At 32.0% G+C, this 24,564-nt stretch overlaps 3 protein-coding genes across 3 annotated transcripts in view; 1 reads left to right on the forward strand and 2 right to left on the reverse strand.

The window, feature by feature from the left end:
- Positions 1–8,202: 8,202 nt before the first annotated feature.
- On the reverse strand, positions 8,203–16,153 carry Mdh2 (malate dehydrogenase 2). Its single transcript, XM_072531496.1, has 6 exons — positions 15,976–16,153; positions 15,609–15,778; positions 10,604–10,686; positions 10,397–10,548; positions 8,804–9,040; positions 8,203–8,681 (listed from the first exon to the last, which is right to left on the reverse strand). Exons 1-6 carry the CDS (start codon positions 16,036–16,038, stop codon positions 8,379–8,381), a joined length of 1,008 nt encoding a protein of 335 aa, XP_072387597.1. The 5' UTR covers positions 16,039–16,153; the 3' UTR covers positions 8,203–8,378.
- Positions 16,154–16,273: 120 nt separating this feature from the next.
- Positions 16,274–17,332, forward strand: LOC140441069 (COMM domain-containing protein 3). The gene is made up of 3 exons (XM_072531497.1): positions 16,274–16,633; positions 16,687–16,961; positions 17,046–17,332. Exons 1-3 carry the CDS (start codon positions 16,504–16,506, stop codon positions 17,238–17,240), a joined length of 600 nt encoding a protein of 199 aa, XP_072387598.1. The 5' UTR covers positions 16,274–16,503; the 3' UTR covers positions 17,241–17,332.
- Positions 17,333–17,708: 376 nt separating this feature from the next.
- PKD (serine/threonine-protein kinase D3) overlaps positions 17,709–24,564 on the reverse strand; it is a 63,563-nt gene continuing 56,707 nt past the window's right edge. Inside the window, exons 13-15 of the mRNA XM_072531492.1 lie at positions 23,688–23,870; positions 23,528–23,613; positions 17,709–19,944 (exon numbers count right to left, since the gene is read on the reverse strand). Coding sequence (XP_072387593.1) covers positions 19,834–19,944; positions 23,528–23,613; positions 23,688–23,870 — 380 coding nt within the window. The 3' untranslated portion in view covers positions 17,709–19,833. The remainder of the gene's footprint in view (positions 19,945–23,527; positions 23,614–23,687; positions 23,871–24,564) is intronic.

Consider the following 24,564-nt stretch of genomic DNA (forward strand, 5'->3'; position numbering starts at 1 on the left):
ATCATGTACTCTTTTTTACCTATATTTTTGAGCTTTGTTCTAAAAGTTGTTTTGTTTGTGTCTCTTTAATATAAGATATTCTTAGTAAAATGTAAGAGACTTCAAAATTTATAACAGTAGATTTTTTTTTTTTTTTTAATAAAAACTGTTTCCTTTATTGGTCATTTTGATTTTATTGAACATTGAACCCATTTTATTTACAGATCAACAACAGAGAACTACAGAAAGAAGATCTTTTTAAAGTAATTCCTAGTAGGATCTACAAAACGTGATGTATGACGCACCCAGTTTGGGTTCCGTAACACAGTAGCGCACCTAGAATTTGCCTCGGGGGGGGGGGGTTTGGTTGGTCACCCAAAATTTTTTTATGATGCTACCTTCATTTTGAGTCCTTCTTCTTAAAGTGCCCTCTCCTCAATGGAGGTTGGCTACTACAATTTTAAACTCTTCTCTATCTTCAGCTGTTCTTATTAGCTGTTCAAAATTTAGCCCTGTCCATTGTCGGATGTTTCTGAGCCACGATAGTCTTTTCCTTCCTAGGCCTCTCTTTCCCTCGATTTTTCCTTTCACTATAAGTTGGGCATATTGGTACTTATTATTTCTCAGTATGTGGCCTAGGTATGATGTTTTTCTAACTTTTACTGTGTTAAAAAGTTCTCTTTTCTTGCCTATTCTATGCAGCACTTTTTCGTTTGAGGTATGCGATGCCCATGAAATTTTGAGTATTCTCCGATAGATCCACATTTCAAAGGCCTCCAATTTATTTACGGTTGATGTTTTAAGGGTCCACGTTTCAACTGTATATAAGAGTCGACCAGACGTAGCATTTTGATAAACGTAGTCGAATTTCGAGTTTTATTCGAGAATCACAAAGCAGTTTTTTTATTTTTTCGAAAGAATTTCTGGCCTGTTCTATTCTCGATCTTATTTCTAGATCAGGATTTAGGCTGCTATCGATCCAACATCCCAGGTACTTAAATCTATTGACCTGTTCTAAAATGTGCCCATTTATTGTGCAAGGTTGAGGTACGTTTTGGTTTTTTCGGATTGACATCACTTTGGTTTTTTTAATGTTTATTTTCATACCAAATTGCTCACAGGTCGAGTTAGTCTTGTCGATGAGTCGTTGTAGACCTAAGTCAGAATCCGCAATTAACACTGTATCATCGGCGTATCTGATACTGTTGATATTTACGCCATTCACCTTGACTCCATCCTTGGAATCCTCCAATGCTTCTTTAAATAGAAACTCGGAGTAACGATTAAACAGCAGAGGCGACAGAACACATCCTTGTCTAACTCCCCTCCTAATTTCTACTTCTGCGGATGTGGAACCTTCGATCCTAACTCTGGCGTTTTGGTTCCAGTACAAGTTTTTTAAGAATTTGATGTCTTTTCCATCTAAATCGACTTCTTGCAAACGTTCTAATAGTAGGTCGTGTCTTACTCTATCAAATGCTTTTTCGAAGTCTATAAAGCATATAAATATATCTTTCTGTTGGTCGTAGCATTTTTGGGCGAGAACTAGTAAACTGAACAGGGCTTCTCTCGTTCCCATGCCGGCTCTGAATCCAAACTGATCGTCTCCGATGATTGTTTCGCACTTTCTATTGATACGATTATGTACGATTTTTAGTAGGACTTTTACTGCATGACTCATAAGGCTTATCAGACGGAACTCATTGCAGTGTTGTGGGTTTGGCTTTTTTGGTAGTGGGATGAATATTGACTCCAGCCAATCTTGGGGTATTTTACCTGTATCATAAATGCGATTGAATAAAAGGACAAATATTTCGATATTTTCTTCGCTGATTAATTTTAACGTTTCTGGGTATATTCCGTCTGGACCTGGGCTTTTATTTGTTTTAAGATGATTAATTGCATTTATGATTTCAGATTTCAGAATTGTTGGCCCATCGTTGTTATTTTCCAATCTTGGTTCTTCTCGTATGTCGTGAAAAAGAATTTTAATATAGTTTTCCCATTCTTTCAGTTTATCTTCCGTTAAAACATTTAAATAAGTGTCGGAATAGAGCCCGGGGGGGGGGGGGGGGGTTTAACCCCCAAACCCCCTGGGTGCGCCACTGGTAACACTCAAGTACAAGAAAAATTATATTTATAGTATGTTCGTTGAGCTTAAGAATATTTTGACAGATTAATCGTCGGAAACATACAACACAAAAATTCCTACCTCTTAGAAGAAGAAGATCAATCATGAATTTCGTTAATTTCTATTACAAGACCATCATCAAAAATCCACAGATCAGCAATTTTTCGTATTGGGTGATTAACATCTCGATTTTGAACATGAGCAAACCCTTACCTATGCACTCTCATTTTGACATCAATTGGTGTCACGCCTAGGCTTCTCCTAATATACTCATTCTTAATTTTATCCGTTTTTGTCACCACTCATCCATCTAAGCATTCTCATTCCCGCCACATGCATTCGTTGTTCCTCTTTCTTTTTAACTGCCCAACTTTCAGTTCCATATATCATAGCTGGTCTTATGGCTGTTTTATAGAAATTTTCCCTTCAGCTTGATTGGAATTTTTCTGTCACAAAACACACCGCTCGCTTCCTTCCACTTATCCTTCTTCTTCTTCTTAGTCGTTAACCTGATGCAGGTATCGTGATATCATGAAGCTATTAGCTAAATTTCCCAATGTTCCTCCACGTTTTTCTATCTTCTGCCATTCTAGCACATTCTGACAATGGAGCGCCAATGGTAGCAACAATATGGTCCGTGTATCGTGTGGGAGATCTACCTCTATTTCTTTTGCCTTCTACTTTTCCCTGGATGGTAAGTTTTTCAAGACCATTTCTTCGAAGCACATGTCCAAAATAGCTTATTATTTGTTCTGATATTTGTGTTCTTAGTCTTTTCTTTATGTTTAGCTGGTCCAGTATGGATTCATTTGTTCTTCGGGCCACCCATGGTATTCTCAGCATTCGTCTCCAGCAGTACATCTCAAATACATCTATGTTCTTTTTGTCTTTCTCAGTAAGGGTCCAGCATTCCGATGTATAAGTTAAAACTGGAAAAACTAGACTTCTTACTAGTCTCATTTTTGTATCGGTAGTTATTTCATGGCTTTTCCAAATTTTTGTTAATTTTGTCATAGCGCTTTTAGCGATTGCTGACCGCCGCTTTATCCATCCAACCCTAATTCTACTGCATGCATCTCCATCTATTTCCCCATTACTCTATAATACTGATCCTAGACTATTACCTACTTTTCACAAGCATTTCACCAACCAAAGATATCATCTTATTTGTAGTAAATGCATCTTTAAATGAACATTCCAAATACTTAGTTTTTGTCCTACCAAGTGTTTTTTCATCAAGAGCTTGTCCACAGTTTTTGTTTTAACACATTGTGTGCCACACTTTAATCAGGTTAATAGCCTTAGGGGCCAAAGGACATGTTTGTCATATTTCTATTTTTTCAAAATTAAATTAGACAAGACTTGAAAGAGAGAAATGGCTTTCCCACAGATGAAAGGAAATAAAGGATCTGGATAAAAAGGATAGAAAATCAAAGAAATGGTAGGTTCTAAAAATAGCACAAAAACGAATATCCATAAAGTAATTACTATTTAAATGGGAATAAGCCACAAACCTTTAATTGTGGCTTATTCCCATTTAAATAGTAATTACTTTAAAATGTCACAAGAAAATAGCTTCAGAACAATATTAAGAATATCCATAAAAGTCATAAAGGGGATAATTTTACTGAGGAAAGATTGTGTTACTAGACCAATTAAATCCAACAACTATTTAATAATGAAAGGGAAGAGCTGTCATTAGAAAACACAAAGGATACCGGACCACCAATATTATGAGAATAGGTCATCTATTCATAAAAAACAAAAATATGGCAAAGTGTCAAATTATTAAAACTCATTGATGATGTTAATCATGTAGTGGGAGAACTCTTTAATCCATCCGACTGCCACAATCGCCATGACAATGGCTGCAATCAACCTTTGCAGCAATTCCCAAAAAGTTAAGTGCAACAACCTGCTGAGATAATAAAACAATAGCTTTAATGAGTCACACTTAAAAATTTTTTGACAATGTGATACATAAAACGCTTGTAGATATAATTAAAAGACAAGAATATTAACAGTCCTGGTATGAAAATAAAGAAGTGCTCTCAGATTCAATACCAATTGATTATTGAAGATACTGTACTTGACGGTTTGGATACCTACACATATGGCTGAAACTGGAAGCAAAAAGATCTGAATTAAAATAAAATTTGGAGCTGTCTTAAAATTAGCCATTTATTTTTCATTGTTGTAATGTTTACAACATAAATGAAATTGAGCATCTATTTTAATAGTATTTATATGCGTCGTATATTCTTTGTTTGGTATTTAATACCGTAAATTGTAGCAGATAAACAATACTTTCAATTGGTTAAATTACCTGGTATAATAAAGTCTTCATTTATATAAGGAATATTTTTTAGGAGAACATTCATACTCTTTCTGTTAACAATCAAAATGCTGGTGCAAAACATGCCTAATAAGTCTTTTTCATTTATAATTGAAACGAGTACTATCCAGTAACTACTTTGGTACTTTCTCGTATTTAAGCCTAATATCAATAATGTTCAACGAGTCAAAGATGTCTGATAAATAAGTCAATATTACTTGGGTACAATGTTTTTTGAAGGCCACGCTTAGTTCATTTTGCTTTTGCTGTTTCAAGAAGGTGATTACTTCATCTCGAAGGTCAAATAATCTTGCCAACATGTTTCCTTTCGAGAGCCATCGTACTTCTGTATGAAATAGCAATGTTTTGTGATCACTCCCTAAATCTTCACAAAGAGTTTTAAACAGTCGAGTATTCAACGTACTGTTTTTTATGTAATTCACTACTTTAATACACAACTTAAAGACAGCATTCAGTTCATTTGAAAGAGTTTTCGCTGCCAAGGTTTGTCGATGTATAACACAATCTATGCCAATCACATCACCATTTTTCTCTCTTACTAATTGTATAAATCCTGAGCGAGAACCAAACATTGAAGGCACGCCATCCGTACATACGCCGATCAGTTTTTGGCAAGATAGTTCATGTTTGTCAAAAAAGTCTGACACTGTTTTCATAACATCAATAGCTTTTGTCGTGGTCTCCAACCTCCAACTCTGCAGAAAAGAGTACCTCGTCTTTCATTCTTTCGTTTTCAATATATCGAACATAAACAATTAACTGAGAACATCGTGCTTTGTCTGTACTCTCGTCTAGCTGAATAGCAAAAAATAGCGATTGTTTTACTACATCAACTACCTGGTTTTGTATGTCTTCGGCCATATCATCAATGCGACGTTTCACAGTATTGTCAGAAAGAGGTATTTGAGATAACTTTTGCTTACTCTGCGTTCCAAGAATAATATCAGCTGCCTTCAACAAACATGGTTTAACAAGCGGCTCTCCAATAGGATGGCTTTTCTTTTCTTTAGCAATCAGAAGTGATAGCTCATATGAAGCTTCAAGACTTTTTCAGATGACGGAGCTGTAGAACAGTACTATCCAACTTCATTCGTTTTAAATTTTCAGATTTTGTAGTAAAAAATTCCTTTGGTTTGTCCTTAAAAGAGTTATGTTTGGATAACAATGTCTTTCAAGACGATTAGGTCTCATTGCTTAATACTTCATAGCAAATTACACACTGAGGATGTTCGATATCATCTTTACGCATACAAATAAACCCATATTTGATATAATCATCATTATACTTGCGTTTTTTTGTTGAGCTCATCTTGACTACAATAACTTCTCTCTCAAATCAACGAAATCAATGAAAGTCAATTACGACAATTAAAATTTCACAACACGTACGCTTTTATAATGCAAAAATACGTGCAGGCTAGTCACAATTGATTAGCTCTGGTTAGCTAGCCTGTGTCTTGTAGTAGGAGGGGATGAAGGGGGCAGTGCTTGGAAACGCTCGGTTGTCAAATGTGCGCTATTGCCACATTGAACGGCTCACATTCCATTCTTTCAAGCATTCGATTTCAAATTTATGTTTAAATTCAGATGTTACAGTGGTTTGTTTTAATTTTCTAAACATCATGGTTAATTTCTGGTTCTCGTCAGAGCTGCGTAACCTAATTATATGTAAAAAACAGGCCCACAAACAATTTAAAATTAGTGGTAGGCAAGATGATTATGACCGTTTTGTGGCTTTAAGAAACCAGTGTGAAATTTTAAGAGCAGACTATCAGAAACAGTATTTAGATGGGATACAAAATAACATTTCCGATAATCCAAAATATTTTTGGTCTTATATTAAAAGCAAAAGAAATGGGTATAATATACCATCCAGAATGGTCTATAATGATAGGGTTAGCTTAAATATCAAGGACTCTGCCAATATGTTCGCAGAATATTTCTCATCTGTCTACTCAGATGAACAAAAAGATACTTTACCTTTTTTTAATTTTGACAGTTCGATTTGTTTAAGTTCTATAATACTTACAGCAACTGAGGTCTATGATACTATTGCAAATTGTAAAAACCGATTATGTGCAGGGCCGGATGGAATCCCAGCCTATTTTCTGAAAAAATGTATATGTGTACTTACAAAACCAATTTTGTTTATTTTTAACAGATCACTTGGTACTGGTAGCTTTCCCAGTCTCTGGAAGAAAAGTTTTTTAAAGCCGATTTTTAAATCGGGTGCAAGGAACGATATATCAAACTATCGAGCTGTCTGTAATCAGTCAGAGCTGCCCAAGTTGCTTGATTGTTTGGTTAGTAAGAAACTGACATGGAGTTTTAGAAGCATTTTTAATCCTGAACAATTTGGCTTTATGAGAGGGAGGTCAACAGATGCCAACCTAGTTTTGTATGTCAATCATATATACAACAGCTTTGAAGAGGGAGTCCAGGTTGACTCAATCTATACTGACTTTTCCAAAGCATTTGATCGGGTAAACCATGGGGTTCTCTTTCAAAAACTAAGAGCTTTGGGTATTTTGGATCCCCTTCTTCAGTGGATTACAGAATTTGTTAGTGGCCGTACGCAGGCAACTTCAATTGAAATAACAGTTCCATCGGGCGTGCCACAAGGCTCCCATTGTGGCCCTGTTTTGTTTTGTTTGTTTCTGGTTGATTTAGTACAACAAATCAAAAATTGTAGTGTTCTTATGTTTGCTGACGATGTAAAACTGTTTAGAAAAATTCAATCCAAGATCTTAAATCGTTTTATGATTGGTGCACTTTAAACAAAATATCACTCAATATAAATGTCATAAAATGACATTCTCAAGGCAAAGAAATCCAATTGAATTTGTTTACTACATAAATAACTTGCCATTAGCCTCGAAAAATGAAGTATTAGATTTGGGAATCTGGTTAGACACCAAACTGTCATTCTCAAGCCACATCAACCAAGTAACAAATAGAGCCATGAAAGTGCTGGGATTTATCCAACGCACATCAGTGGACCTGTCTTTGTTTATATTTAGAAAACTTTATTGTGGTCTCGTTAGACCCATTCTGGAGTTTGGATCAGTTGTATGGTCCCCATCATACCACTGTTACATTCAACAGATTGAAAGAGTCCAGAATAAATTTCTGAGGGTAGCAGCCTATAAGAGTGGATACAGGAGAGAGGAATACAACTATCAGTGGGTAAGAGATAGTCTTAACTTACCAACACTTGAGTCAAGGAGGACATTGTTAGATTTATGTTTCTTACACAAAGTTATCAATGCTTTTATAGATTGTCCTCAACTCTTATCGCTTGTTAGTCTTAAAGTTCCTAGTAGAAGCAACAGACAATCAGAAATCTTTTCAGTGCCATTTCACCACACTAATTATGGTATCAATGAACCAACTACACGATTAGTCCGGAGTGCTAATAGCCTACCAAGACAAATGGATATTTTTGACACCAAAATTAGTTTGTTTAAAAAACAACTAAAAAGTATCTTACAATAAGTTTGTGGTACATCTGTATTATTTTTATATGTTTGTATTATTCTGAGGTGTTTGTTATTTTAATAATTTATTGTTGTTAAGGAGTAACTTTGTAAAACTTGTGATTGTTATTTTAATAATTTATTGATTGTAAGATGTAACTTTGTAAAAATTGTAAGTAAATGGATGCCGTATATAAATAAATAAAATAAAAAATAATTTAGAATTTTAGAAAGACTACCTACCGAACAAAAAATAAAAATAAAAACAATTATTTATTTCAGAAATGCAGCTGACAGATTTTTACTTCATACATTGTTGTTAATTTTGGCTATAAAAATTTGTCCGTTACACGAACGACTAGAAAACCCTTTAATTTACTGAAAAAAATAATACAAAAAGAACAAAAAATGAACATAAATTACAATAAATTTTATTTTATTGTTTGGCGAATTTGACACCGGCTTCGATGTTCTTCTTAAGTTCGGGGAGTGCTTTCTTGAGCAAATCTTGTTCGAAATCGCTGAGTTTTCCAAGACCCAAGTTCTTCTCGAGTCCGTTCTTGCCTAAAACTAGAGGTGTGGAGAAGTATGAGGCTTCGGTAACGTCGGATTGGACGTAGGCTGGTTCGATGACGTTTGGTTCTCCTTTCAAACCTCTGAGGAGGGAGTTGGCGAATCTGGCACCGGCGTATGCCATGGAGAGCGTTGCGGATCCGGCTCCAGCTTTGGCTTTTACTACCTAAAATCAGAAGTATAGAATAAAACTGTAAAACGTTATACACTTTGGGATATTGGGACAAAGCGAGGTTCATGGGCCAAGTGTATTGTTAATGTATTGTGTAGATGATATAACGGACTTACCTCAGTACCAGCTTCTTGTATCCTTGTGGTCAAAGCTTGAAGTTGGTCAGCAGGGAATGATACTGAAGGAGTGGCTCTGGAGATTAGTGGAATGATGGTGACGCCAGAGTGACCTCCGATAACGGGAACGTTAACATCTTTGGGGTTAAGTCCTTTGGCTTCTGCGATGAAGGTGTTGGCACGGACAATGTCCAAGGTGGAGATACCAAACACACGTTTGGGGTCGAGTTTTCCAGCCTACACAATATTTGAAATTAAAACATAGAAAGAGAAATGTGATACTTACTAGTTTTTATATTGTAATAAAAATAATAAGCTAAAAAGTTGTTGGTCTAGCGCATAAAATATTTTGTTCTATTGAAACACTTGTTTTCTATTTGTGTTTGACAAAAATGTTTGAAAGTCATAAATTCTTTCTTCTGTATAGTTTATGGTCAACAGAAATTCTTCCAAAGTTGGTGAAGTATATAAAATGTCTGCTCCTTTGTTATCAACAGTAAACAATATAGACAATGACAGTGAAGGATGATCAAAAACGCATATGTTGAAGAAAATATCAATGGTAGACAATTAGACAATGTAGTTCCACAATGTAATGATATCTGATTGTATGATTAGGATTATAATCATTTCAGAAAAAAGATAAGTCAAATTTTACAAGTACCATTTAATATGAAATCTTTTGGTGCCAGGTGGGCTTGATTTTTACCAAATTCCGATCACAAATAAATAGGGAATTGGGAATTGAAAGCTTTCTCAAAGTTTCTGTCATTTTTAGAAAAATTCTTCGCCTCTGATGACTCCATTCATACCTGACAAAACAACTAACTGAGTTAAAGAACAAACTTCAAGAGAAGATCCATTATGGACGAGATAAGAGGTCAAGGAAAGTCTTGGAATGAGGTGAAAGCCTTAGCGCAAAATAAAACCTGATGCCGCTTTTTGACTGAAGCTCTATGCTCCACTTAGTAGTTCAAGAATCTTATATATAATATATAAACAACAAGTTCAAAAGAATAAAGGCCAGTGGCTCTACAAATATATTTCTTACCATTAGACAATTTTTTAAAGATGCTATCGAAATTAAAACCATATCTGATTAATTTTAATCGTAAAGAAGAAACCTCGTCCTGGACGCATTAAAAATTCTAACACCTATTCGGACCAATCGACAACAGATCTTGGAAAAATATCATTCATCAAAGAAATTCCAGGAAAAAAATTTCAGATGAATAAATCAGAGGTCAATAAATCTTAAAAAACAATATAGGTATCATTAAGAAAATTCTATTTAATGCACCTGCCTACATTACGCTTGAGCAATCTGAAAATTGAAGGATTTTACATACAAATTATTGAAACATCCACTCAATTCGTCAGATTTGGTTATCTCTGACTTTCATCTATGGCTAAATTATAAACAAATGCACAATCGTGTTTCGTGAACAGAATACGCTCATTAAAAAGAGACTAAATTGAGAAATCAATACATGTTTTAAATCACACTTAATTTTTTTCTATTACTACGCTGGAAACATTTCATTTTACTCTCTTATCTTTACTTTAAATAAAAGTCACTTAAAAAATATCTACCTTTTTGAGTACTTCACAGGCAATAGGAACAGCAGAGTTGACAGGGTTGGTAATGATACCAATAAGCGCACATGGTGCTACTTCTGCTGCGCATTCAGCTAAAGCTTTTACAATTCCGGCGTTTGTGTTGAACAAATCGTCTCTAGTCATACCTTAAAAAGTGAAGAATGTATATATGTTGTCACAATGTAAATAAAGAAAATTTACCAGGTTTTCTGGGTACACCAGCTGGAATAATAATCACGTCAGCGTTTTTCAAAGCATCCTTGAGACATTCAGGACCATTGAATCTGAAATGAACAACTATGTTAGAGCTACACACACAGAAAATTTTCAAATAAAATAAAATAATATTCATGATGAAGAGATGAAACATATCAGCAACTGTGGTGTTGTGGTAAGAATAACAAAAGATTAAGTGAAAGACAATAGTGCCAAGCATGCACTGCTTGATAATTTACATAAAATTAAATAAACAGTCATACTTTACAATGCCGTAATGTTATTAATACCCTCTATAATATAGTGTGTCAATTTTAAAACTTACAATGGGCTATAACTCACGAACAAAAGCTGATATTGAAAAATGCTTGAAAATGTTTCTAAGATAGTAAGGGGAAACTAAAATGACATGAAAGAGAACTCACCCCATCAACCTCCTAGGCCCCACCCACCACAAATGATGAAAACTAAACTAATGACATTTAAAATTTTCAAATAAAAAAAAATTAATCTGACAGAACCCAAAAAACAGATGTTTTCAACTTATTCAACAAAAAAAAAATAATTCCGACCGGCACTCATAGTAAGCCGGCTGATATTAACACTCTGTATAATTATTTAAAAATAATTACACAGGGTAATCAACAGAATCAACAAAAACCTCATTAAATTTTCCATTTAAGCCAAAGTTTCACAAGTATTGCTTTACCCTGTATAATAATTATTAAACCATTGGATATCATTTTTTATAGTCTTTTCAATGATGTATCACAAGTAGGGGTTTGGTACACTTTATAGAGTAACATTTATTATGATTAAAAATCAATTAATGACGCAATACATGATATCAATTTTGATTTAAAGTATATTAAAAATGATGTTTATATCAGGATTTAAACATAATAATTCATTATTGTGAATTATTACTTAAAACGTAATATAGAAACATCTATTGCTTAAGTTAAAATCCTTGTAATCACATATTTATCAATGATGATTGGTAATTATTTGTGTAGAAAATTTTTACTATTGATAAACAATTTGAATAAGACCATGATTAGTTGTATTTATTTTATATTTTGTATTTTAAATCAAGATACTTTTGTTTTCTTCAAATATCTTTTGGGGAATAATCTAACTTCCAAATAAGAACTTCCAATTTTTTATTTATGGAAAATTTTGAAAAAATATTTTTTATACATAATTTAAATCCTATAAGATATTAGCGGTAGGCAAGTTTTTAGAAACAATGGTGACATTTAAACAATATTATGTATGTAGGTCGAGAACTTTAAATGTTCCCATCTTTATTATCTTCATTACACTTCTAAATAATACGAAAAATCGGAGACTTTCATTTAATATGTTTAGCACCCAATTTCATCTGCTAGCAACAGCAAATGTTACCCTTACAATTTAAAAAAGTAACGGGGTCAAGCGGTACATAATTTTAAACAGTGTTTAATTTCTTCTCCAATGGTAGCCTAATTTAATATTTTTTACTCAGCAATTACCAAACAAGCGTGTTCTTAAGTTACAAAAGTAATTGGAACTTTGTGAAAAATATGTGAAAATATTGTGAAAAAGTGTCACATGATATTGATGCAACCCTAAATCACAATTCAGATCCTAGTCAGATAGATATGGAATCTTTAATACAAGTACTAAAAGTGGAAGTGGGAAAGACTGTATGGTCACCGAAAAACAATAATTACCTGGTGAAGATGACATAACACAGGAAATAATTAAAGCAATGTCTTAATTCTTCCCGTATGAAAACAGTTTCTGAAAAGTAAATCATCAACTTCCTTTCTATACTATTCAAATGAAGGCTATGGTTGGCCTTGGAAAATATAGATGTTCAAAACATCTAATTCTTTCTATATGAAAAATTTGGGAAAAGTAAATCAACAACTTCCTTTACTAATCATTTAGATGAACGCCTATATGGGTAGTATATTAACAGAAAAGTCTTGTAATGATGGAGACACGGAAAAAAACAGGTGACAAAATAATCACAAACAAGATATGTTGATGAGACCCTAATGTTAGCCTGCCAGGAAGATGAACTTCTTAGAGGGTTTGTTAAGCACCACAACACCCAAGTTTAGACACAAACTATCAAAAGTGTAGGTTGATTTTTACAAGACATAAATAATTAACCATTTTGCAGTTTCCAGAGCAACAAATGAATGTTTTGAACAATTTGTAACGAAATATTTTGCCTACCACATAGGGTATTACTATGGGGGTTGAAAATTTGGGGACAGATATTACTGGGGTGGAGATAGGGCAAGCAAAATAAACGATACTTACGCGAACGGCACTCAGGGTTTGTTTGGAGAGCTGGGTCGTGGATAAGTTGAATGGCAATGGGGTTGGATTGGGGCAACTACAAAAATGAAACACAGGGGTACTTATATGAATCTCCTGGGACAAATGGACAAATAAAACAAACAGGAAGGACCTCTAGCAATTTAAAAAGGACGCCGCATCGAGGTGCCAAATTATAATGATTATAACAACTAGTTGTAACTATTGAAATAATAATTAGAAATACAAAAATGGTTAGGAGACCTTTCTAAAATAAAAAGACAAAATGGTTCAGAGAAATAAATTAAACATTTATTGTGTCTCACCACAAACAGTTACAAAATTACAGATGGCACAAAAAATACTATATTAGTAGTTACACAAATTTATACCAAAATAATAAAGAAAAAAAACTTACATATGTCCTATTCATTTACAAACTCTATTGCTATAAAACTTACAAATGTTATTGGGCTATAAACTGTGGCAAATAAAAAATTATCTTTTTAAATAATGAAAGCAACTATTATTTAAAAAAAAATGTCTGTCATTACTTTGAAATTTAATCACAGAAAAAGTTACCTGGATTTTCACTAAAAAAAATGCACCAAAACCTCTGGGTTTATACTGAAATTGTACTGGAATTATACTGGAATTTCTGTTATGCATGAGCAGAAAGGACTGCCTCAACTGGTCTGGAAAGACGACCAGAGACAAATAAAAGTGAGGTTGGAACAAAATCAGCAGCACATTTTTACAAAACTGGTTCCATTAAACTGATTAAACTGCTACATATTTTCCATGAAAAGGAACAAAACAGAAAACTTTCAAACTGACGTAGAATTTGGATATAACGCTGAAGCTCACCGCTCTTGACCACACCTCAGAGAGAGTGATCTAATAATCTTTTAAATTCATTCGCTTAACTTAGCATAAACAAAACATAAACTGGAGTATTTATTTGAAACGCAGAATATCCTAAAAGTGGTTTCAATCAAAGAAAATACCAAGGAAAAACGCATCTGTAAAATATAAACAAACTATAAAATGGTTTACATTAACTCTAGCGATGCAAATAAAAGGAAATTGAAAGATTCCGTGTGAAAAATATCAAAGATTATTCTTTGATATTTTAAAAATATACGAGGGGATTTCAATATATTTCAAAGAATTTACAAATGCTACATACTAGCAATAACCACGGAGGATATTGTTAGTTGTTGTCCTGCCAATTTGTCTTTAAAAAGACAACCACATGCCATTATGACAGTAAAATTCTCCTGTTAGTGATTCCATAGTAAATCATGAGGAAAAAACCAAGGAAAAAAACCTCATAATACTATCCGGACATGGTAAGTATTTAGTGTTACATTTCGTTTACTCTCAATAAACAAAAAATTCTGATTTTATATGTAGGTTATTTAAAAAACATAAATGATGTATCCTTGATATGTTACTGACTTACTAATAGTGGTATTTTCCTTTTATTAACTTCCTCTTTTAATATGGGTAACCAGATCCTACTGCATCCTGCTGAGGAATTTGCGACACAATTGGTCTCATTTAGCATAATTAGAGCAGCTTCTTTGATTTTTCTCATTTTACCATCTGTTTCTTTTAGGACTATACTTGAATCATTCCATGAACCCATGTTCATTTTCACATGCATGCTTACATATTTGAGATCCATCAAATTCTCTCTTTTTAATATTTATTTATTATTCCGAAGTTGAGGTTGAAACGTCAATAAACTCATTTTAACCTTCAATTGTGGCTTATTCCCATTAAAATAGTAATTGCCATAAAATCTAACATTTCAACAAAACCTTATCAAGAAGAAGAGGGAATGATCAAATCATTACTTTTAATACAATTGTAATAGCATTATCACAAAATTGTTGGTATTGGACATCATATAATCCCTGGGTAAGACGGTATTCCCAAAAAATCAATGTATGTTTCTTTTAGTGACTTTCCTTTCATGGTTGATATATTAGCCACCCAGATCTCCAGATCTCACAATTTAAGACGCCTTTCTCTGAAGAATTATCAAACAAAAAATTTACCAAGCACATAATCAAATTTTGTACAAGAATTTGATAGGCATGTTCAAAAATTACTCTACTAAGAACAACTAAGAAATGAAATTAAAAATATTCACAATTTCTTTAACAAATGTATCCAATTAGAGGTGGATCGGCAGAGGCAACTAGGATTTAAACTAAAATTATGTTTCCATGACAGTCTATTGATATAGGCTGTTCTTTTGTGACTTGTGAGTTTTAAAATTTTAAGTTGTCATAATTTTGTTATGCATGACACCTAACTTATGAACAGAAAACTGTGTAAGAAATATATGTCTATGCTTTGGTGGCCTGAATTGTTAAATTGTAGATGAGTAGACTCATACTGCTGCCTGAGATCTATTGTGTCCTCCTTTTATTGTTATTTCTCTTTGGACCAAGAAATTTGCTTTTATCTTTTAAAACATCTTACTCCCTTAGTTACCAAATTGTTTTATTGTTCCCTTTTCATACACTATTGGAAATGAAAATGTCAAAAATACAGTCTTTTTAATTAAAATTATGGTTTATTCTCACTCAATGTAGTAGAAAATAAATGCACAATAAAACAGTTCCAAAACACTTAATTATAATTAAATGGAATAGCTACTTACCCCTTTACTTTAGCTGCAGTCTCAATGTGAGACAAATCAGCAGCTACTCCAGGAGTGTGTACAAGATCGTACAAAGACAACTGGCTGACCAAAGGGTTGATCTTCAAAAGCAATGAAAGAGGTTGACCAATACCGCCAGACGCTCCACATACTGCTACTTTGAAGTTGTTCTATAAGGTATTATGTAATACATTATTTTCAGCAAATTAATACTATCATATTAATTATAATTCTAATAACAGATAATGATAACAATAGTAAATACTTTTGAAATAAACAATGGAAAATTCATAAATCTATAAATCTTGTCTTTGGAATTTAATTTTAACTTGACATTGAAATATTAACCAAATTTTTTAAAACTGACCTGTTTTGATGTGCTGAAGCTTCTAGTTGCTACTACAGTTGGTCTTACGACTCTGGAAAACATTTTTGAATTTATATTTTAACTTTTAACCTCTTCAATTTGGAAAAACTTTGACCTTTCGCAGTAGAGGTCGACCAAAAGTACACAGAGCTGTGAAAGAAATGGCAGATAAGAAAAGTGATTTTTCCAGTTCTGATTATTTAGGTACGTCAACTGTCACATGATCAGTCACGTGATATTTCATTGGTTGGTGCTCTTTCAACCAGTTATGATGTGGTTACATGGTACAATCATTGTACCATGATGTGGTTATGATAATAATTAATAATTGCACAATCGGTAAACTTGAATTTCAAAAACTATTTAAATGATTTAATTAATTACTTACTAACACAAAATGGCTGTTTAGCTCGCTCTGATCAAGACATATATTCATGGAAATTGTGACATTGACGTCTATTTTTTAGGTTAACATAACACAAACTTTTTTCAGAATAGTAGGTGGATATGTGTATATTTTTATAAATTATGAAGAATTTTCAGGATAAAAGGGCATCTATAACTTTAGCGAAAAATTCAACTATAATTAACGATGATATATTTAAAAAACAATTAGAAAATTGCTTTCAAGTTTTAACTGAAAGGAAAGAGATTCATGGTGAGATTATATCTAATTGTTAATTTTAAAAACTAATATTTCTCTTCTTTTAGCTACAAACAATCTATATAATTCAAAACCTGATATCATTAAGGAATTTTATGCCTCTCTTTTAACAGTTACAACAGAATTTGTTAGACAAAATGTTAATAGAGAGGACATTACATTCTTTTTACATGATGAGTGTGGTTTATCATCAGAACGAACAAACCTGTATATAAGCATGTTGGAAGAAAAGAAATGCCAACTACAAATAGCTTTATTAAATATTGGAAGTGCTTTGCCACATGTAACTGATATAAAGTGGAAAATAGACTACATAGTAAAGGTGGGATTTAATTTGTTTTTTTTTTTAAATTTCACAATGTAATTTTATTATTCATATTTTTGTATTAATCTATTTTTTTTTTAGTCTAGTGAAGTGGAATCTGCAGAAGGGCCCTTATTTAGAATATGTTTAATTGGTGAACAGTATGATATTGAAAAGAATAGTAAAGTTTTAAAACCCATTCATTTCACCTGCAACTCAGTAGAGTTATTAGATTTAATTTATAAGTTTAAAGATGCTCTTAGACACTGTAACTCAGTGACACAAAGGGTTTTCTAATGTAAAAATTTTATTTAGCCAAATATAATATTATATATATTTTTAATTTTATTCTTTCTGTTACTATTTGAATAAAAAATTTAAGTGATTAACATTATGTTCTTCTAGATCTTTTTCTAAGTCTTCTGCTGATAAGTGAACCATATGATACATTCAGTCACCTATTTGGGTTTGTGGAAGAAATAGCCTTCCACAACAGCCTCTTTCTGAGTATTTCTTTACACTCAATAAAGTTGTTACAGGTGCATTGAAATGTGGACATATTCAATGATCACTTCATTTAACAATTCCTAATTATTTTTTTTCTATCGGATGTTGGAATGTGGTTACCAATATCACAGTAGGGTATAAGCAGTTTCGATAAAGAAAAAGATAAACACAGATGTTTTCTTATAGAAAATTTTATTTTCCAATTCACTAAATTAGATAAAGTGTTGAAAATGTTACTTTTTATTGCTAAAAACTGTATAAATAAACATTAATAAAAAATAAAATATTTTGTATAACCATACACATATAAATAAATACTTTAAAAATATAAAATCAGGAATGATTACTTTTGTTTGAAATTTAACTCTCTTTTGTAACATATAAAATAGCATATATCAACTTTTGAGTATTACAAGCAATATGGAAGTACCAAGGTTTTGGGACATTTGGCTTTACCAGAGGAACCATCTTTGGAATCAAGATCTCTAATAAAAAATGGTAAATACTGTTTTGCTTAAGAATACTATGTAATAAAAATATATATTCTAGTTTCAACGTTTGGCCTTCTTTTGTGTCTTCTAAGAGATAATTATGGAAGTTTCAAGAAAAAAAAGGTTATGTCCTACACTTCTTCTGTTGCACTTAAATGATCTATTTTTTTAAATATCAGGCAATGTGCACCACATGTTGTGATGTAACCAACTAACCACCATGTTAACGATGTAATAAACCACATTTTTTAATAAAAAAATTTGTGATTCATGGTATACAGCCAACTTCAGGAATTCAGTTTCCTTATGGATTGGGTATTATTTTAATTTTTAATACATTTTCGTTCTTTTCATTTACAAATTTTTTTCAAAAGTTTTTCTAACTGAGGTAAGTACATATTTGTAGGGTTCTAGTTCTTACCTTTAATGTAAATGTTTTGATTTAATTAATATAACTATGAATGCCGACAGATTGTTAGACAAATTTAATTAAGAAATTGTTTTTAATAGAACCATCTCGTCAGTTTATATTTTTATTGAAGAGTTTAGTTATTTAAGAGTTTAGTTTTCACATTATGTCCAAGACAAAACTTGAGTATAAAGTAAAAGATGAATAATCAATGTGAAATATTAGATACTCTCCTAATTTTTTCAATAAACATAGCAGTCACTTCAACTACCAATATTAGACTTCATTTTCCTATAAAATGAAAAATGTAAATTTCCTATAAAAATATTATCAACAGGTATAAAACTTTTTTAACTGGAAGTAATTCTGAAACTGTGTTTAAGGTACTAGTTTTGTTACTATTGGCACTATTATTTTAAAAATGGTTTTCCTCTAGCATAACCAAAATCCAGTGTAAATACAATGACGAGTAAAACATTTATTTCAATCTGAAATTGTGATGGTCTAAGTAGTTTACATTTGCTAATTGAAAATCACTGTATAAGTAGGAGCTTAATTAGACAGTTATGACCGTTGTCATATCAGAAAAATACCTTTATGGTTGCGATAAGAGTTGTAATGATGTTACAAGTAGGTCAAGGACAACGTGAAACTAAGAATTGTTTGTAAAAGCCTATGTGATACATAAAATGCGTATTGATGCTTTGAGAAAACAAGACAATCAGTCCAAAAAATGAGCGTTTGTCAAGGCCTGCAAATTTGCAAATTAGAACAACTTAACTCCAATAAATGTGAAAATTAGTGAATGAACAATTAGAAGAACGTTGAGTATTATTAGATCGTCTTGTAGAAAAATTCTATAGGTCCATCATTGTAACGCTAGCATCGAAATATAAATAACGAGAACCGGGCAGAGTATTATGCCTCAATAGATCTGGCGGAAATCCAAGAATATGAAGAAGACTAGCAGAAAGATATATTCCAGTTTGTGCTGACGATCGACTCCCATTTTAGCGGTAAGTCAGTTTAGTTTGGCAAAAATCTTTTCAGAACCTGACACAGAGTTGGTCTTCCTACAAAATGACTATCTGACAGTTCACAGGTACATTATGGAAGTTATAGAATATAATTTCATGCCTTTGATGTTTTCTGTCTCTTTTTGCAAGATAATGAAAGACTGCAGATAGCGAAAGTTGTCAAAGAATATCGAAATGGTCCACGGGTTTGTGTTGAGTTGGGACGAAATTTCCGAATTTCAAGGATTTGCAGGAGTGACAGTAGTATCAAGCAAAATGTAAACTCCAATAGTTTCCACGGTGACTTTTTTTTTCTCGCCAATGTAATTTAACAATTAATTAGACAATTTGAAAAATCTTAAACGAAGAAATCACCGTTATTCTTCTTGTTAGAGGTTTTTGTTGTGTGTTTAAGTGCGCATACTCCGAAGGCACTTTTTAAAGCTATGTAACCATCCTTTTTCGGGTCATACTTCGGCCCTGTACTGCTCCCACCTTTGATCATCGGACTCGTGAGTTAAATATCTCCCTCCTACTTGGTTTTCTAGCGTTCGAAGATCACACCAAGTCTGGTAGTCCTAAAAGCAATAAAAATAAAGAATACATAAAACTGTAAATATTTTGAGAGTTAGAATTGACTGTATAGTCGCCTCGTATTTCGGTGAGACTGTGTAAAAATATATTTATCTGTAATAAAAGCAGACAATAAAAAATAAAATAAAAGTACTCTACCAGGAGTAGTTATTAACTGCAAAATTATCAATGACTAAGATGTATAATAATACAAAGTTTTAATATTCTCATCGATATTTACATTTAGATGAGCCTGGTAAAATATGTACAGTCGCTCAGATAAAGTTATCATCGATGCATTCTTTGCGTAAGATAACAATTTTTGCCTGAGCAACCGAAACCATAAAGTAGTTTATCCCAATAAATTTCGTTTCGACCGTCCAGTGGTTTACAATTGGGTAGGCAGGTATAATATTTTATATTATTTTAAACTTTATTTTTAAACGAAATATTGTTTATTTGGATGAAACCTGGTATGGTATTCATGACACCGTGAAAAAAGTTGGACGAATAATCACAAAAAGTGTTCTAATTCATTACCGCCCAATAAAGGACAGAATTATAATTTTACACTGCGGTGTAGAAAATGGATGCATCGACGATTTATTATTAATATCTGTAAAAAAAATAAAGACGTGAATCTAGATTATCATGAGGATAGGAAGGTTCAATTTGTGAATCATGGTTTGAAAAATCTATATATATATATATATATATATATACATATATATCGCACAAGAAGTTCGAGCGTCAATTATAATGCTTTCAGCTATCAATATGATGGAAATGAAGTTTTAAAAAAGTTCAACTCAGGAACCATAGATGTAAACGTTTAATGTTTTTTTTGAAGAAAAAAACAGAAGTTAGTTTTTATAAAACTAACTTCTGCAGCTGAAGAGCCAGCGGAACCCTCTAATCAATTGGAATATCTTTACAAAGCCGTGTAGTAAAATGTAAGCGACATTTTCAATACCTCTCTGATGATACCATCCAAACATATGCTGAAACATGTTTATGAAGAATTGTGTTCTAAATTGTCTAAATCAGAAGCAATTGTAGAAACATGTTTATCAGAGTGTCCAAAGCAATCTGCTACAAGACTATAGGAGAAACATCTTACCTACATGACAGGACAGATAATTATAATTTTACACTGCGGTGGAGAAAATAGATGGATCGATGATGTATTATTAATACCTACAAAAAAATATTAAAGGAACCTCTTCTTCCGAGATTACCTAAATATAGTGTGATTATCATGGACAACGTATCATATTATTCAAGATTAATGAGAAAATTCCAAATATTACTTGAAACAAATTACAAATTCAAGAATTTGTTTGAGAAAGATTTGTACTTTGAAGCATCATATAGTAAAAAGGAATTGTTGGAGGTTGTTGACAGTAGACAGTACCAGAAGGAATATGTTGTTGATAACTGTACTCGCAGTAATGGGCATACCGTGCTTGGTATGCCCAGTATTACAATTACTTCCTCCTTACTATTGTAAATTGAACCCAATAGAGTTAATATGGACACAACTTAAAGGTAATAGAAGAAGAAGTAACGTGGCTCCTAAATTTTTGTCTACTGCTCTCCAGTTAATTAGAAGAGAAGTCACAAAGATCACAGCAACCAACTGGAAAAGTGTAATCAAACATGTAATCGCAGTGGAAAATGACTATGTTAAATATTTACCAGCATTAACCAAATGAACTATAAATATAGAAGATACAACTGATACTAGTGATAACAGTGATTATGAGTAGATTATTAAGTTCTTATTTCCAACTAGGTGTTCGTTGAAACCTTTATTTTTATTGTAATTGTACAAATTCTCGTTTTGCTTATATATCTTTGAAAATAGAGTACAAATACACTTCATGATAGAACAAAAACATACAACATAATTTAATTTAAAATAATCAAAGTACAGGTTAGGTTATTATAAAATACCTGCTAGATATATAAAAAAGATGTTCATAAAAGTTTTAGACCTATTACCCATTTTTAAATTATTGAGATACTAAGTCTTCTCTCACACGGTGTCAAACCAAAGTTGTTAATAGAATACGCTGTATATAATTTAAAAAATTAATTCTTTATTTTTTTTATTACAATAACTAAGTTATCAGGAATCAAATGTGATCATAAGTTTTAAAACTTATGAGCAGTTGTGTTATTAAAACGTTTGTATACTAAAATACTTGTACATAAAAAATTTATTTAATTGTATGTGATAATTACTTTTATTAACAATTTTTTATAGGTATTGTTATTTTACAATAAGTTCTATTTAGCCGAGTCGATTAGTGTTATCACTTCCTAGATATATCACAGAAGTTAACAACACCAATATTTTTTATTTAAACTTTATAGAAAATGAAACTTTTTCTTAAATAAAAATAAAAACTTTTATTTAATTAAAAATTAGATATCTACGCTACTGTTCAATAAAGTAGTGGTAACTCTAACAGTGTTGCCATTTTAGTAGTATTTTACTCCTCTGGTTCCTATAAATTTTCTCACGAAATTACGTGTCGACTATACTACCAAGGATGTGGTTTTGATTTTGAAAAAATTCCTAAAATGTCCAATCTTAACGATGCAAAAGGAAAACGAAGAGGATAAAAAAATAAAATAAAATAAATTTTAGATATTTTTATAAATATATTGGTAGAGGTAGTGGATTATCTAAACGACTATGACTCATGCATATGCAAAGTATAAATTTACGCTTCGACCGTCTTATACTAACCGTTTTAAAAATGTCACCATTTGATTTAAGGAGACTACAGTGAATGATCGACATCGTGTGAGTATATACGGAAGTAGTATAGAGTACAGTCAAATTGTATTTTCGTTTCAAGTTAGCTTATTTTATTGGCAAAAACTGTGTTCTGAATTTAAGTAATTTAGATTAATTATTATTGTTATTAGCAGTTAAAAAAGGTTCGAAAAACCTTTTCTTATTAACATTACAATTAGTTTTAAGGAAAACAAATAAAATGGAAAATTAAAGTCATATTCAAAAATAAAAATAATATTAAAAAATAAAACTGCGTCACGATTCCTTTATCTAGGAAAGTAGTGAAGAAAGATTTAAATGTTGGATATTCTAACGTTTTTTACCAAAAAAAAGTTATTACGCATATCGATTATAAAATTGCTGACTACTTTTCGAAAATGACTATCACTCACAAAAAACAATGAAAAATATTGTTTTACTACAATGCTATTGACTGTAACTGGTTAGTTTTAATTTAACATTTTTAGGACCCTGGTAATGTTGGGGTTTGATTGAAAATTCTTTTGAAGAAAATCGGCATCACCGCCCTAAAAACTCCCATAAAGATTGCATTGCCGTATGTTCGTGTACAGTAAAGGAGGGACAGACTATATAACAATATTTAACCCGAACAGTGTGAACTCTGACTGGACTATTGTAGTTCTGTTAATAGAATAAGTAGAGGCTTGTAGCCTAAAATTATACTCGTAACTAAATAGTAGTTAATCCACAAGCTCTAGTTCATAACAGAAAAGTACATATTAGAGCAGAAGAAAATAAAAAAAGTCACAAACACTTACCTGCAGCCAGATGTGGCTTAAAGATTTATCCACTGTGTATCTTTTTCTCTGTTTAACTTGCAGGAGATTGTTTATTAAATTAATAGCTAAAAATGATTTACGAGAATTAAAAACTAACAATAGATTTATATTTAAATTTTTAGTGTTATCGATTTCTTACCATCAGAAGAAATTTCTTTCCAAGGGTTCGGTGGATACATGAACGCGGCATTTTGAATCTGTTCGTTTATGTCTTCATCTTCATTAAATGGAAATGTGCCGCTTAAACTGACGTAGACTATAACGCCTACACTCCACATGTCTAAAGACCTATTGTAGCCTTTGTTGCGAAGAACTTCAGGAGCTAAAGAGAAAAAACAAATATTAATAACCTATGCTTTTATTACAAAGCATAGGTAGAACAAAGACAGTCACAATTACAAAATCATTAACAATGAAATCAGAAAAATGATAAGAGTGGCAAAACAAACTTACTATGAGAAAAAATGTAAAGAGATATACCTTCTATTCAACCTACATAAAAAGGTTAAAGAAATGGCAGGGCTGCAAAAAAGAAACCACAATACAACTCTTTTAGATAAAAATGGAAATACTATGATAACTACTGACGAAAAGCTAATAAAACGATGGAAAGAATATATGGAAGAGCTCTTCGACGACGAAAGATATACAAGACATATCTTTCGAGGGCAGAGAAACAAGTACAGTAGAATCCGGTTATAACGACGGCCAAGGGACCTGTGTCATTGCGTCGTACTAACCGGAAGTCGTTATAAAGAGATGGCAATTTTGATTTTTGTTTTTTACGACATAATATTTACATATTAATGTTTACATGATACATTACAGAAAAAAAGACATTCAAATCAAAATATTTATTTCTAATAGGAATGAAAAGAAATGAAAAAATAGTTTCACATAAACTTTGCCAAATACATATGTATGTACCTACATATCTATACACATATAATACGTACATATATAAATATGTATAACTAAAAGTGAAATACCTAGTGGAAAAAGTCTGTAATCTTTGA

The sequence above is a fragment of the Diabrotica undecimpunctata genome, chromosome 5, assembly GCF_040954645.1.
Source record: "Diabrotica undecimpunctata isolate CICGRU chromosome 5, icDiaUnde3, whole genome shotgun sequence".
Taxonomy (NCBI): domain Eukaryota; kingdom Metazoa; phylum Arthropoda; class Insecta; order Coleoptera; family Chrysomelidae; genus Diabrotica; species Diabrotica undecimpunctata.